Raw genomic sequence first — 16,259 nt, 5'->3', positions numbered from 1 at the left:
TGTCTAGCCTGGGGATTAGGTCCCCGTCCAACTTGTGCAACACTTGCGTTTTTCCCTTCTTTGTAGAAAATGAAGAGGACAGTAGTGACGAAGAGGCCCCTTTACACAGCCCGGGGTTGGAGGGGAGGTAAGAGCTGCGGAGGCCGCCACACTCGGCTTACTTCCGTAGCATTTTCTTTTAAGATTTTCTTCATTTTAACAGTGTATTTGTGTATTTAATTATGTATGTTTGTGTATGTCTGTGGAGATTTGCGCATATGAGTGTAGGAGTCTGCAGAGGTCACAAGAGGGTATTGGATGCCCTGGAACTGGAGCTACAGGTGGCTTGAGCCGCTCATGGTGGTGCTGGGCACCAACTCAGATCCTCTGTAAGAGCAGTAAATGTTCTCAACCATTGAACCATCTCTCCAGGCCATCATGTAACACTCTTAAAACTCAGCCCTTACTGCAGTAAGCAATTATCTTAAAATAGAAATAATTTTTAATTTTATGGTCAGTAATAGCCCTAGGAATAGTAATATGAAAACCAAAGACATGTCATAAATTTCAAAATAAAATATTTGAGAAATAAAAATGGATTAATTTTTAATAAATCTATCTGAATATCAAATGTTGCCTTTCTATATTTCCATAGATGTAATTTTTTTTCATAGTTGTACACATAAAGGACATGCAGATCTGTGTAGTATTTTGAATTTAATCTCTTAATTGGTCCTTATTTACGTGCAGCACGCTGTCTTCAGACCTCATGAAGCTCTGTGGTGAAGTGAAACCAAAGAACAAGGTAAGGAAAATTGCAAATGTCAGCCACTGTTTTCCCATTGTTCTCTGTCTCGAGTGAACTGCTCGGCTTCCAACTTGGCTCTCAATAGAGCGGAAGCTCAACTTCTCTCATTCGTAAGAAATTTATTTTATCTTCTCTATAAGGAATAATTCAAAAAAAATTTTTGAAAAACTTCTCACTTGAGACTTAGGGTTTACTAAATTCCTACACTATTTCTGCTTGATACAATGTGGAATGGAAGCAGAGTCTTAACTATTGGTTAGTGGAGTAGTAAACTCTGCAGTGCTGTGCGGTATCAGTCACTTAAAGTGATGGTTTGTGAAACTCCAGCACTGTTTATTTTTTTTAAGTGTTATTTCCTTGTTAAGTATTCTGAGATTCTTTAAAATACTAATTTATGGAGAGGGAGTTAGGAATCATGCCCTAGCTCAGCAATAAACACCAGTAAGTGCTGATCAGTTTTCTTTCTTTCTTTTTTTTTTTTTTGTAGGAATATCAGCCCAAGGCTATCAGATCCTCCATTTCTCCCATAATAAGTCTTAAATATGGATTTTTAGTGTAGAATTTCTTTTTTTTAGAAAAATACTTACAAAGTTGGTAAAAATACATCTGTAGATTTTTGTATAGTCTTGGAGTACTTGCTTTCCAGTATATAGTTTGTATTTTGTTTTGAATGATCAAACAAGCTACCAAAAGTCAGGTTGTTTTTTTTCTTTTTTTTCTTTTCTTTTTTTTTTTTTTTTGTGGTTTGGATCCAGTGAAAGCAGATAGAATCCCACAGGGTTTCCTCTTTTAGGCTCTGTGAAAGCCTAGACTGTAGACTGTTCAGTGAGCCTATGCGAGATACCCAAGAGACTTGGGAAGTGAGGGCCACAAAGTAATCCACTGTGGTTAGGGTTTTGCCAAGAGAAGTACTCTCTGCCCTGCCGCCTGTGCAGTGGGAAGAACCGAGAGGGTAAAAGGTGTCTCCAGGGCTTTCACATTTCCGATTACCAAAGCTTTTCTTCTTCTTGCTGCTTCTGAACTGGAAAGATGTGACAAAGGGCTCATTTCCTTTTTTTCCCTTTGAATAGTGAAGTCATTTCACGATTTTAATAAGGGCCACAGCTGTACTGTGTTAACGACATAGAATAAACAACAGAATATAACATAGTGAGTTTTCCAATGAGCAGAGTAAACTCAATATTTAGAATATCAGAAAAGAAGCTCACTGAAAATAAAAATTAAAAATTTATATTAACAAAGCATTTAAAGAGGAGCAATGTTAGAATTTAGTTGAACTTCACTGCAATGGATTTTCCTTTGGCTTAATTCCTTCCCACTTCCTTTTTTCATTCCCTTGTCTTTCTCTCGTTAAAAGCAGTTACATGCCGAGGGAGCTGGTCACTGTGGCTGGACAGCACAGTGGTGTTAGTGGCCTTTGACTCACCTTTGGCTGACTTTGTCACTTCTGTTTGCATTACCATGGAGAGATGTCCAGCATCCCTGTGCTTTCTCATCCCCACTTGTAAATAAGTTACCTCTCCCCTGCGGACATCACAGCATTTAAGAAAGCCCCTGGCACATATGTGTAATCCAAATGCTGGCCGTTTCTGTGGCCTTGAAAGGTCTTATCTGTCTATAACTCTGCCTTGTCACTATTACGCATGTTGTCTTTGACATTTTGAACTTTTTGAAATTTATGCCCTGGCAGTGCTAAAGCATGCATGGGCAGCCCATATAGGGTGGTTCTTTTGAACTTGTCCATATTGGGTTTTATGGTCTAAGTTGATTAGGACAAGTGACCAGGTCTCTTCCTCAAGATGGCACCAGATCTCATTACAGATGGTTTTGAGCCACCATGTGGTTGCTGGGAGTTGAACTCAGGACCTTTAGAAGAACATGCAGTGCTCTTACCGGCTGAACCATCTCATAAGCTCCATACCTGCAAGGAAAAGATGTACATAATGTTTTTATCTGTTGCAGACTAATTTTTTTAAAAAAAAATCTCAGTCCCCTAATCAAGTTCTGTGCAAAAGTTTGGCCCTGATTGCTTCTCTTTCCATCTCTAGGCGCGAAGGAGAACCACCACTCAGATGGAGTTGCTGTATGCAGATAGCAGTGAACTAGCCTCAGACACTAGTGCAGGAGAGGCCTCCTTGCCGGGTCCTCTTACACCTGTTGCAGAAGGGCAAGAGATTGGAATGCATACAGAGACCAGTGGCACTTCTGCTAGGGACAAAGAGCTTCTTGCCCCATCTGGCTTACCTTCTAAGATAGGCAGCATGTAAGTCTGACCTGGCTATACTAACTCCCTTCCTTTGGGCTTTTTGTTTCGTTTATTAATATGCATGTTTCTAATTTCTTATTTCTGTTGAAAAATAATCAGTCTCTGGTTTTCAAAGCAATTTCTGTTAGGTGTTGCTGGCCCCAATTTTTGTTTGTGTATGTATATGTGCTGTGTGTGTGTGTGTGTGTGTGTGTGTGTGTGTGTGTGTGTGTTCTGTATGGGCGGGTCTCTAAAGCTGGTGTTAGGTGTCTTGCTCAATCACTCTGAATGTCCATATTGAGACATGGTCCTTTGCCGAACCCAGAATTCACTCTCCAGGCCAGCAAGCTTGCTCCTGGAACTCCCTTTCTCTGCCTGTACTTGGCTGGGGTTAGAGGAGGGCTACCACAGTCACCTGTTTTTTATGTAGGTGCCAGGCATCCAAATGCTTTCATGTTTGTGTGGGAAATACTCTCTCGCACGAGGAAGCTCTTCACCCTAACCTTAGTGATCTGGAAAATCAAAAAAAACCTTAAGATTCAATGTTATCTTTGACTTTAATCTCTAAGTTTTAGGATCGCTCTAAGGGCTCACCATTTTCTGAGTAATGATTATAGGCATAGTTTATTTAGAAACACTTCCATTAGGCTAAAGTTACACAAGTAAAATGATTACATGTCAATATAAGCTTTTAAGACTCACGTTTACTCCAGGTTATCTAGGATCTGGTTCTAATAACCTGATAAAATAATAAATCATTGCTGACCCTTTTAAGGAAAAAAGCTAAAACTAATTATAAACTGTGTGCATTTCAAGTTTTCCTATTTTAGTTTAGGTTTTTTTTTTGTTTGTTTGCTTTGCTTTTGAGATAGGGTCTCTTTGTGTAGCAGCCCTGGATGGCTTGGAAATTTGCTATGTAAAGCAGACTGCCCTCCGGCTCCTGAGTGCTGATATGAGAGACATAAGCTACCACTCCTGCCCCGCCCCCAGCCCTTCACCTTAAAGCTCACTGTGTGTTGGGGGCGAAAGCCCATACAAAGAACTTCACAGCCTGTGAGGAGCTGCAGTTGTAACAACAAAGCTCTTCTATTAAAACAAGTAATCCATGGCATTCTCATTTTCGGTTTTGAGAACAAAGAGCGACTTCCCTGCACTGGACAGTATATGTGCATACTTTCCCTGATTTTGTTAGTGAGCGTGCATGTGTGCATGCATGTGTGCGGGCGTGCGTGTGTGTGTGTGTGTGTGTGTGTGTGTGTGTGTGTGTGTAGTGTGTTTCCCTTTTAAACATTCCCTTTTAGATTTTTATTTATTATTTATGGATCTGAGTGTTTTGCACGTGTGTGCCTCATGCCTGTAGAGGTCAGAAAATGGTGTCTGATACCCTGGAACTGGAATTGCAGACTGCTGTGATCCACCAGTGGGTGCTGGGTGTTGAACCTGGGTCCTTTTAAAAAGCAGCAAGTGCTTCTACCCACTGAGCCAATTCTTCAGCCCCTCACTTGTAAGGATTTTTAATGATGTTTCTGCAAACCAGTTCTCAAGTTATAATCTTGCAAATGGTTTTTGATGTGAATACATGTAGATGACAATACTGCCCCTAAAGAAGCATGCTATAAACAACTCTACATATAATACCCAAGTCATGAACTTGCTATCTATGTCTGTTTTCCATAATATTCTTCATTTCATGAAGGCATTTCCATTATCTTCCATTTATCAGTCCCGTCTACCTTTAGTTGCAAAATTAATTTTAATGATAGAATTTTCTTGCATGTGCTTAAGGAGCTTATGTGATTAATACTGGATGCTGCTAACCAGTGTAGCCGTGGCTTCAGTGTTGTGACAGGGTAGTGACACAGATCAGGGACTGTCAGGGACTTGTGTCTGCTCAGCTTTAGTCCGTCTGATGACAGGCACGTTAGGAACCTCAAGACTAAGGCTGTGGCCTGGAATCCACATTCAGGTAATACATTGATTTATCAATGTATCCTTTATGACATATTATGGAAAATGTCTCTTAGACTTTGCTTCTTCATACAATTTACCTCTAAGTTTTCATGAACTTAGAGGGCTGAATTTATAATTCCTGACACTTCCTTTCCTTGTCTGAGGCAGTCTCGTGGAGCCTAGGCTGGCACCAAAGTCACTACGTAGTCAAGGCTAATGCCTCCACCTCCCAAGAGCTAAGATTTCACACCTGTATCACCCTGTCAAGTCCAGGTCCTCACAGACGGAAGGTTTGCGCTTGGTTCAGGGGGTCCCCATAGCTCCTCCCACACCGCTTTCATTCCCTTATCTTGTGCACAGAGCAGAATTTGCTAAAATACGGTTTCTTCAGTCAGATGGAGTTTTCACCTTTGCATATTGCTATGCAAACCCTTTCCGTGGTTTTTAAGCAGTGTTCCTCGTGGAGAATGGTAATATTCATCCTTGCATCCACAAAACTCTTATCTTTAAGTTTTAATTATTCATGAGCTACTCCATGTTTTTAATTTAAAATAGTTTCTGACCTATGGTCTCATTCACTGGACCCCAAAGCTCACTTGAAAAATGACTGTGTAGCCCAGGATCCAGAAATATAATCCCCTGTCTCTACTGAACCCAGTATCTCAAGAATAATTGAGAAATAGGGGACTAGAGAAAGATAAATAATTTAGAATTGTTCCCAAGATTATAAAGACTGCTGCCTTACCTGTAAAGTGAGCGGTTTGATTTAAACCCTAAGTTATATAATTTTGAATTTGGCTTGCCTTGTGGGTGTGGGCTTCAGATTTTACTTAAACATCCTGGTCCCTCAGTCTCTTCAGTGCTGGGATTAATGACTTGAGCCACCACACCTAACTTTTACTACTTAAAGTTAATGACAAGAATGTTTTATTACTAAAACATAGAAAATGACTAATCAGTGTCTAAATCTGTTCAGTAAAAATAGTTGTCATGATTGGCTTGTGTTATTACTTACATTGCTATGCTATAACCACGTGGTTTATGGCCAGTTTTAATGTTTATCTATTAAATTATACTACTTCTCATAGCCTAGTAGGTTTTTTCTTGCAAAACTTTTAAGATAATTCTCCCTCAGATCAAACAGTTTCCAATAAAATTTGGATACTTAAGATATTTATTTTTTTGGCAGTATCATTTTTACCTTAAAAGATAATAAACACATGTAATTAATGAAATTGTAACTTAAAAGTTTGTGATTATTAGGCTTCTATCCACTAAAAATAAGTCAAGTATTTTTTTTTTAATTCTACTTTTATTTTTCTCCCAAATTAAATTTGGAACTTTTAGATTAAATTAGTTGCCAAAGTTTTTAAATTTAAAAAAAATGTTAAAAATAATAAAAGCAAATAAGAAAAATAATTAAAATGTTTTCCTATTTTAGTTCCAGACAGTCATCTCTATCAGAAAAAAAAATGCCAGAGCCTTCCCCTGTAGCAAGGAGAAAGGCATACGAGAAAGCCGAGAAACCCAAGGCCAAGGAGCATAAACAGTAAGTTCCTAACGCTGTCTTACGTCCTCCGAAGGCTGCAGCAGGCGCTGAGGGGCAGCTGCAAGTTGCTCGTGACTGGTTTCTCAGACAATTAAGCGAACTATTGACTTGGCTGAGTGGTTTCCGGCTTTATGATCACACACACCCTTTTAATACACTTGAGCACATCTCCCCGTTCATGTCACTAATAGTTTTCAGTTATTTTCATAAAGCCCCGAAAAGGTTCCTCTGCCTTTGGACTAAACATTATCAAGCTTCTATTTCAAATGATCATCTATAAAAGCTCAAAGTTAATTTTTCCCGTCCTCTGAAGCTAATTTGACCTTCCCCCTTGAGTGGTCACATCGTAAGGTGTGACCCGTGGGTCGTTTTCTTGTGTCTCACATTTGGACTGTTGGTACCATCCTCAAGCATTTCTTTAATGTTCTGTGAGGGTTTAGGTAGCCGTGCAGAGTGCAGTCTGCTGACCCCTTCCGAGGGTGCTTAGAATCTGCTCCACCACGACATGTAGAAGCTAAATGGATTAAATAAGTAAATCATTATGTAAAAGCACCCCAACTTCTGCTACCACCCTGCTTCATTTACACAGAATGCTGTCTGGAGCAGGTGGGTCAATGGCAGAGAAGAACCATGCCCATTTGCCTTTTAATACCAGCAAACACTAGCGTATTCTTTCCTCTAACATAAACACAGGTTCATATATTTTTCTGTCCCTTAGTGGACAATCTTATACTATTGCTCTGTTCCTTTGTGCACACATTTTCTCCACCAGCCATCAGTAGAGCTGACTTAATTGACATGCTGACTATCCTTCTATTCATGCTTGGTTTTTATAGTTCCAAAGACCTAATCTGCCTTAATTATTAAATCCAATGTCTCAGGAATCATTGAGAAATGGTAGCCTAGAGAAAATAAATTATTTAAAAGTCGACTGATAAAGCAAATTGCTCCTGAGTCCTTTGGGCCTGTCGCTTCTCCTGCAAAGCAAGCTATTGCTCTCAATTTTATCTAGATTTATAATTAAGTTGGGCTTGCCTTGTCGATGTGGATTTTGGATCTCACTAGGCAGACTCTTTGTCTATAGTGCCCTCTTGTGACCAATGTGACAAAATTCAGTAAATTTATTTTTTAAATTATTCAGAAAGCAAGGTCTCAATAAATAAATAAATAAATAAATAAATAAATACGAAAGAGAGGAAGAAAAGAAGGAGTCCTCTAATAAAAAAGCCTTTTAAAAGCATGTTTCTAGAACTCACCTAACAAAGCATCACTAACTAAAGCCGCCTGTTTAATGTTCTTTTTTTCTTGTAGCTCGGATTCTGGTGCTTCCGAGGCTAGTCTCTCACCTCCTTCCTCCCCACCAAGCCGGCCCCGTAACGAACTGAACGTGTTTAATCGTCTTACTGTTTCTCAGGGAAACACGTCAGTTCAGCAGGATAAGTAAGTCACGGAAGTGAGCCCTGGCTTCTCACCCAGGACTCCGCACCTCCCACAACAGTCTGTGTGGAACTTTCACCCTTTCTGTCTGGGAGGCGGAGTCTGAATAGTAAACTCTTGCCATATTTTTGTGTTTTTTAAACGGGAAGGAACCATGTAGGCAAACCTAAGAGATTATTTTCCTGCTGAACATTGCTCCCTGCAGTAGCTGTTCATGGCTGTATTCTCCATTCTGATCTTTCCTATTCTGATAGAAGTCAAGTAGGATCTTTGAGCATTGGGTGTTAAAACTTCTTTGGATTTTCCGGCTTCTATAAGCTCACAATGGTATCGAACCATGATAGACTACACTGAAAAGTGGCAAAGGTTTCACTGTTGGTATAGAGGACGACTTACAACAACCACATGCTCCTGCCCCTCGGTGGCTCCAGATAAATCTACCGCAGATTTCACTGTCTCTGTCACTGCAATAAATTGCCACCCTGGTGGAGAGAGGATGTGGGACTGGCAGGGAGTTGAGGGGGAGAGGCTAGGAGGTGGAAAATATAATTTCTACTAACTTAGAAGTGAAAAACTATCCTGTATTGAGCCAGAATCTTTCTTCTAAAAATTCACTACTAATATGACTGCCATAATGTTAGACAGGAGCCCTGGCTTGTCTGCTTAGAATATGAATAACACGTCTGTGAGCGCATGCCCTTGACATCCCTCCCCCAAGCCACAGCCGCTGGTTTCCTATGCTGTCATCTTCCCGCATGTCATGACTCTGAAATTTATAGGATGCCATTTAAAAGATCTGTCTAATACACCTAGATTGTATTAAATGGCTCTATAAATGTAATTATACTCATCATTTGTAAATCATTTTTAATCTGCTAAATCTTACATCAGCTATTTATATAGTCTTCATTAATTTTTTTATGTATTCAGTAGATGACATGTCCTTTAAATTGATCTAGACAGGTAAATATCCTATTAAAAAAAACAGTCCTTAATGTTATTAATGTGTTCCATGGCCTGAGGAAGGTAGGACACTCAAAGTCCATTTTCACTAGTATGTGAACCAGTGCTTAATTTTTGTTTATTTTTCATTCACGGTAGTTTTAATATTTTCTGTCACAAGGTGGGTATGGTGGCTCACAAGTGTCGCCCAGCACCTCAGACACTGAAGTAGGGGGAGGACCTACATGGGCTACATAGTGAGTTTCAGAACAGTCTGAGCTACAGGCCAAGAACCTGTCTCAAATTGTTTTCCTGCCAGTCTTAATAATCTTGATAATCTCATCATAGTTGACTATTTGGTGACTCATATGTTTTACGGACTGCACTAATCTTGCTGTTATAATCCCAAAAGGAATACATTGAGTCAACTGTATTTGCACTTTGGAAAACTTCCCTTGTCTTTCTTTCTTTGGGGTCCTGTTTCGAGACTGTTGTATTTCATTTGTGACATGCAGCCCTCACAGTTGAGTTCTTACATTCCCTGCCACCATTGCCTTCCCGTTCTCCCCAGGAGAGCTGCACAATCTAAGTTCCTAACAGACACACTCCCTGCAGACTTGGGTACCGAGCGCAGGGCTGACAGTGTCTTCCCAAACTAGTTGTTACCAAGGGACCACGTCACCAGAAGAATTCTCTGCCGTTGAAATCAGTTATAACTATGGGCTTTAAACGTTTGAGTGATTACTCTCTGTGCAGACATAGAATGTACTTGTCAAGCTTCTGCATTAGCATCCGTCTAAAACAGTAACTACCAAGATAAATTCATGCAGTTACTGGAATGGGAATTTTTCTTTGAGGTAGTCATAAAATGAAGCCTGGTCGTGATACAGTTCAGATACTTGATAATTTTCCTTGCCAGGGCCTGAGTTTTTGAGGTGAAGATGAAGTCTCAGGGTCAGTAATAGGTACACAGTCTTACCCCCAAGCTTGGTGGAAAACCTGGGTCTAATTTTTTGTCTAAATTTGCAAACAGAAAAGCAGACACCACAAAGGCAGTGTTTACAAGATTCTGTTATCCACACTGCTGGGTTTCAGTCTGATGTCTTCACCTGTCTGATATCTGTTCTTCTCCTCACGCCTCTTTCACTGTAGGTCTGATGAAAGTGACTCCTCTTTGTCGGAGGTGCACAGGTACTTTTTTCCTGTCTCCCCTACGTCCTTGCCTTCCACTGATGTCCTAAACGCCTCCTAGAAATTCTAAGCAAACCTGTTTTTCTTTATTGCATGCATAACTTGTTGTAAGCCGTGTAAGTGCACTAATACTCTAAAACATTAATTTTAACGTGTCTTGTGAGTATATCTTGTAAAGTAGTAGCAAACACTTTTTATGAACACTTAGAAGCTTGTTGTTTGTTGCTGTCCTTAATCTTATTTTTTGTCTGTAAAAGATAATCACATTTCACCAGTGTCAACAGCAGGAGGGCTTGCTCTTTCAAAGTCTAAGAATAACATACATAGCTTTCCTTGTTGGTGTAGCAATTTGAAGTAAAAAGTTCATTTCATAACAGCATACTCAATTATAAAAAAGATACTACCCTGACAAAATTAAAGCAAAATTACAAAGTAAAGGAAATTATTTAAAATTTTTAAACTGATAAGTGAAATTTAAAAAATAATAGCATTACATTTTTTTTCATGGATTTGGGGAAGGGCTAAATTTTTTCTTCTTTCTCTCTTCCTCTTCCCAAACGTACCCGTTTATCTCTTCCCCATTTTCTCTTTGTTTTCCTTTTTTTGTGGCCATTTTTCTGAACATCAGCAGATCCTCCAGAAGGTAGGAGAAAGATCAACCTCACAGTGTTATTAGTTTACTGGTTTGCATGGGACAAAATAAGTGTTTTTTTCTCCACTCAGATCAGCATTGTTGTACAAATTTATATACTTTAATTTAACTTAAAGAACTGTTTCAAAGGTCATTTTTATATTTCAGAATGTAAAGAGATTAATTAGAATATGATAATGACACCTTATGTGTATGCTTTCCGTACCCGTGTTTCTCTGTCATCTTTAATGGTATAAAGTAATTATATAAAATATTACCAACTCTAATATGCTGACTCTTTTAGAACACTTTAATTACCTAATGAGTATTTAATATTTTTTAGTTGTTAAAATTGACATATTTCTTCAAAATTTAATTATCTAGTAATATTTAATATTTTTGATTTTTAATATTGATATAATTTTTCTTCAGAGCATTGAATAACCAATGGTATTGAAATAAAATAGAATGGGTTGGGGAGATGTCTCAGAGCGTAGAGTGGTTGGTGTAGATACGTAAAGACTAAAGTTTGAATTGTACATGATGCCTGTGCAGGTGTGGAGGGCTATTCCTGCACAGGTGCCGGGCAGATGTGGAGGGCTGTGCTGGGCAGGTGTGAAGGGCTGTGCTGGGCAGGTGTGGAGGACTGTGCTGGACAGCTGTGGAGGACTGATATGGACAGGTGTGTAGGACTGTGCTGGGCAGGTGTGGAGGACTTTACCTGGGCAGGTGTGGAGGGCTGTGCCGGGCAGATGTGGAGGGCTGTACCTAGGCAGGTGTGGAGGATGTGCCGGGCAGGTGTGGAGGACTGTGCTGGACAGGAATGGAGGACTGTGCTGGATAGGTGTGGAGGACTGTGCTGGATAGGTGTGTAGGACTGTGCTGGACAGGAGTGGAGGACTGTGCTGGATAGGTGTGTAGGACTGTGATGGACAGGTATGGAGGACTGTGATGGGCAGGTGTGGAGGACTGTGCTGGGCAGGTGTGGAGGACTGTGCTGGGCTGGTGTGGAGGACTTTACCTGGGCAAGTGTGGAGGGCTGTGCTGGGCTGGTGTGGAGGACTTTACCTGGGCAGCTGTGGAGGACTGTGATGGACAGGTGTGTAGGGCTGTTCCTGGGCAGGTGTGGAGGACTGTGCTGGGCAGGTGTGGAGGACTGTGCTGGGCAGGTGTGGAGGACTGTGCTGGGCATGTGTAGGACTGTGCCCTGGCAGCACTAGGAAGTAAGGTGACCTGCTAGAGTAGCTGAGATTTTGGAGAGCCACCATCCTTAACACACAAGGTAGAACACGGCCTAGGAAAATGCAGACACTGGGAAGAAGCAGCCTAGGCCTGTCTGCATGGGAAGCACTTGCACCTGCCCTCACTCACGTAGGCCAACTTACGTGGGAGCATGCATGCACATATGCACACCACACATCCATGTGCAGCAAGAAAGACTGTGTGAGAATACCAGAAGCTTCCTGCTTTCTAGGAAGTTGGCTTGTTGTTGGGTGCTGTATCAGGAGACAGCTGGGCCCCCTGGGAAGGGAACCTGGAGGTGTAGGGTTTGTAAGTGATTGTACTTGGGTTCTGAGGAGGGTTTGGGTCATTGAGTTCCAAGCAGTTCTTATGCTGCTGATACAGTTTTAATTAATTACTTCTTATCTATTTATACAGTGATAGTAGTCGCCTTCACCAGGAGAATAGCACCTCTTAAATATTTGCAGCGATGCTTATGAATTTAGTGGAATTATTTCATAGCTATGCATCTTGTATCGATAGGGTTTCAAAACAGCAGACTCATACTTTTGAGAATAGTGTCTCTCCTGTTCTAGGTTTAATTTGTTTAAATTCTTATATTACAGGGCTGGAGAGATGGCTCAGCCATTAAGGGCTAGGCTCACAACCAAGAATATAAATTCCTTTTTTTTTCTTCTTCGAGACAAGGTTCCTCTGTAAAAATTAGAGCCTGTCCTGGAACTAGCTTTAGTACACCAGGCTGGCCTCAAACTCACAGAGATCCACCTGCCTCTGCCTCCCCAGTGCTGGGTTTAAAGTTATGTACCACCACTGTCTGACCCAAAAATATAAATTCTTATATTACAAACAAGTTATTGTTATTAATTTCAATCTGGAATTTTGCACACAGCAGATAAATTGGAATATATATGTATATATGTCTATATATGCATATATGTGTATGTAATCTTTGTCATTGTATATCCAGAGATAATCTCAAGAGTCACTTTTAGTGACTTGGAATTTCCTTCACTCCTCAGTTAAAAAAAGAAACCCAAAAGAACTACAGTATAAAAAGACCTTAATTATAATGGTTTTAAAAATAAACTTGTTTACTTCCTTTGTATGTCTATTCATTTTTTTTTGCCAGCCAAGTCTTCTGCTACATGAGAATTGATTTTTTTGATAATTTTTTGTGTGTATGACACCCCTCTAAATGTTTAGACTTTCAATCTCACAATTACCTCCTTTCTCCGGCATGCGTTCTTTCATTGTCTTGTCAGCTCTATTCTCTTTTTCCTTAATTCGCAAAGACTCCAACCTTCAGTGTTCCTAAAACACAGCTCGTCGAGCTAAGGGCTGACATAGCCTGGGCAGAATGTGGATGAGCAGTCTCATCCTGCTGAGACGTTTACTTCTGCCAGAAGCCATTGGCCGTTTTGGTACAGGGACCACACATTGCTAAGCTTTGAAATGTACTGAACAGGCACAGCCCTCTCTCTGGAAGTTAGTTCTGTTTTGCTCTTGTATAATTCTCTTCTGTCTTTGACTTTAGTGCTAGGTTTAAATTGTACCCAATTATTATGTTAGTGCTACATATAAATGACTTCTTGTTTGGGTGAGTTTTGTTATTCAGGCAACAGAGGACATTATCCAGCTATTAAATTTATCAGTTTCAGTAGCAATGCATGTCTGTTTTGAGGATCAGGGAAAGATTGATTGAATGCCAGCGATCTTCCAGAGCAACTCTATACTGCTGTTGCAGCTGCTGTGACACACCAGTTCACCTCGCTTTTCTCGAGGACGTTCTCTGACAGGCTTGGCATTCGGACTTTATTGGAGCCAATGCAAAATGTGCCCACCATATGCTCTTGTTCACCACCTAATAACTATACAGGGGCATCCCCAGGAGATGGGCCAGCCCATGTTATGTAGTACTGACTGAAGAAATTTACTTTTAAAAGTGTTTATAATGATTTACCCATTTTTTTTTTTTTAATGTGAGACTCAACAAGTTAGTGTCTGGGGTGGTTTTTCCCCTTTATTAACCTTTGTGATTTCTAAGGACTGATAATGCTCTTCAATGGATTTCCTTCAGAGAGTTATGAATAGTAACGCTAATAATTTAAAGACAGAAACATTTAATGTTGTAGCTCGCAGCGAGAAGAAAAGCTAGCAGTGCATTTGAGTGACTGCTTCGCTCTGTTCTTGGGTTATTCTCATCCGCACTCTTCCTGACACTCATTTTCACTCCTAGCTTACCCTAGACCCCTTTCCAGTTAGGGGCAGGCAGTGACTTGACCACCCTTGCAGTCCCCAGCGCTGCGCAGCCCAGGCACTGCAGAAACAACCCTTGCAGTCCACAGCGCATGCGCTGCGCAGCCCAGGCACTGCAGAAGCAGCATCCGTAAGCAGCTCCCAGAGAGCTTGACTTCCTGTATCTTCCACTTTAAAACCTTTGAGATCGTCAAAGGTTTTTCCACCCTTTTTGGTTGCCGGTCCTTGAACATCATCTTCCCTTAAATGTCTGCCCATCTGATACCTGTAACTTCTCTCCATCTTTATACTGCTCTCTGTGTAGCTTAGGAGTTATGTGTGACACAGTCTCCAGCATGTTCTCTTTAGGCATAGAATTCCATGCCGCCCGCTATGAAGCCAGGTCTTTCAGTCAATCATTTCTGCCCCCTTTTGGTCATAACAAGGAAAAATTGTCAGAAGGATGAAATGGTTAATAAAGAAAATCAAGATACATTATCACTTTCGCTGCTTGCAGAACTAGTTACTAGTGGATGCCTAGTTAATATATGTGCTCTACCACGGTTGTGTCTCACTTTATCAGCTTCCTTTTGACTGAATGAATGAAGGGGATGGTCTGGAGAATATTAATAATAATTTATAAAGGCTTTTTAAAGAAATGGTAGCAAAAGATAAGCCTCCTTTCATAATAGAGATGCTGAAGTCAATCTTTTTTTCCCCACCATAGGGGCATAATCAACCCATTTCCTGCCTCCAAGGGAATCAGACCGTCTTCACTCCAGTGTGTTCACATAGCTGAAGGACACACGAAAGCTGTGCTCTGTGTGGATTCTACCGACGATCTCCTCTTCACTGGATCAAAAGGTGCTAGCCGTGGCTGGAGAGACGGCTTGGTGGCATAGACTGTGTACTGCTGATTTGTAGGATTTTAGTCATTTCCAGAACCCATATTATGCTGCACACAACCGCCTGTAACTCCAGTTTCAGGGGATCTCGCACCCCCTTGTGGCCCTCATGTGCACTTGCACTCATGTGTACATACCTCCACATAAATATACACCTGTGCACATAATTAAAAATAAAGTTAAAAAATGAAAGATGCTAGCAATCATCTAATGATCATACGTATATATTTAAAAATAGCTTTAAAACATAATCATTAAAAGACTACTTAAATCAAGTTCCTAAATTGCATAATATATAAAATCGTTGTTTAGTGGGTAAGGGAGTAAATCCACTGTTTATATTTGTGAACACAGTGTTGTAAGAGCGCACCTCCTTTCAGTGATTGACCCTTACTGCATACTGTGTTCTGGCTTTCGAAATGGACAGTATAAAACTTTATCAGAGACCACTAAAATATAATATGCAGCAAAAAGATAGTAGCAACCCCCATTTCTTATTAACATGTCAGAGATACTCAGACATGATACAAATGTGTCTCAGTACAACAGCTCCCGTGAGCTACATGTTGCAGCTTCATGTTACAGATAAGGAAACTTAAGATACTAAAATGTTTTTCCTTTGTTAATTTAGCTAGTAGTTCAAACCAGATTGAGAAACCTCCAACCTTGCACTACAAGCCCCTTTGCTACATTATAAGAACCTAAAACAATAAGGCGGACACCAGACACACCTCACTTATGTTAGATCCACTTTGCCTCTCTTGCCTATGAAGTTCCCACAGACATTGAGGGATGTACAATAATGCCTAGTGCCAGATAGTTGGAGAAGACCACCATCCTCTGCTGTTTTGTTCCCATGGTGGAATGTTGTTTAAAAATAATTTCTGTTGTTAAAAGAACCGAAAATAGTTCATATCAACAGCATTTCTTCTGCTTTGATCTTAATTTCTTTTGTTTTAGATCGTACCTGTAAAGTTTGGAATCTTGTGACTGGACAGGAGATTATGTCGCTAGGGGTCCACCCTAACAACGTCGTGTCTGTAAAATACTGCAATTATACCAGTCTGGTCTTCACGGTGTCAACATCTTATATTAAGGTGTGGGATATCAGAGACTCAGCAAAGTGCATTCGAACATTAACGTAA

At 40.4% G+C, this 16,259-nt stretch overlaps 1 protein-coding gene across 20 annotated transcripts in view; it reads left to right on the top strand.

Moving 5' to 3' along the window:
- The window catches only part of Kif21a (kinesin family member 21A), a 112,537-nt gene that overhangs the window by 86,452 nt on the left and 9,826 nt on the right, over positions 1-16,259 (top strand). For 4 of the 20 annotated variants that reach the window (XM_085678799.2, XM_085678804.2, XM_085678802.2 and 1 more), the window contains 9 exons: positions 67-127; positions 730-784; positions 2,836-3,050; positions 6,424-6,531; positions 7,843-7,971; positions 10,063-10,101; positions 10,730-10,744; positions 14,937-15,073; positions 16,075-16,255. In XM_085678799.2, coding sequence (XP_085534925.2) covers positions 67-127; positions 730-784; positions 2,836-3,050; positions 6,424-6,531; positions 7,843-7,971; positions 10,063-10,101; positions 10,730-10,744; positions 14,937-15,073; positions 16,075-16,255 — 940 coding nt within the window. The remainder of the gene's footprint in view (positions 1-66; positions 128-729; positions 785-2,835; positions 3,051-6,423; positions 6,532-7,842; positions 7,972-10,062; positions 10,102-10,729; positions 10,745-14,936; positions 15,074-16,074; positions 16,256-16,259) is intronic. The other 16 variants (XM_085678803.2, XM_085678806.2, XM_085678805.2 and 13 more) reach the window with 8 other exon arrangements.

Source organism: Myodes glareolus, chromosome 19 (assembly GCF_982192425.1).
Source record: "Myodes glareolus chromosome 19, mMyoGla1.1, whole genome shotgun sequence".
NCBI lineage: Eukaryota > Metazoa > Chordata > Mammalia > Rodentia > Cricetidae > Myodes > Myodes glareolus.
The sequence above is the reverse complement of the archived record's forward strand: the minus strand, read 5'-3'. Positions and strand labels throughout refer to the sequence as shown.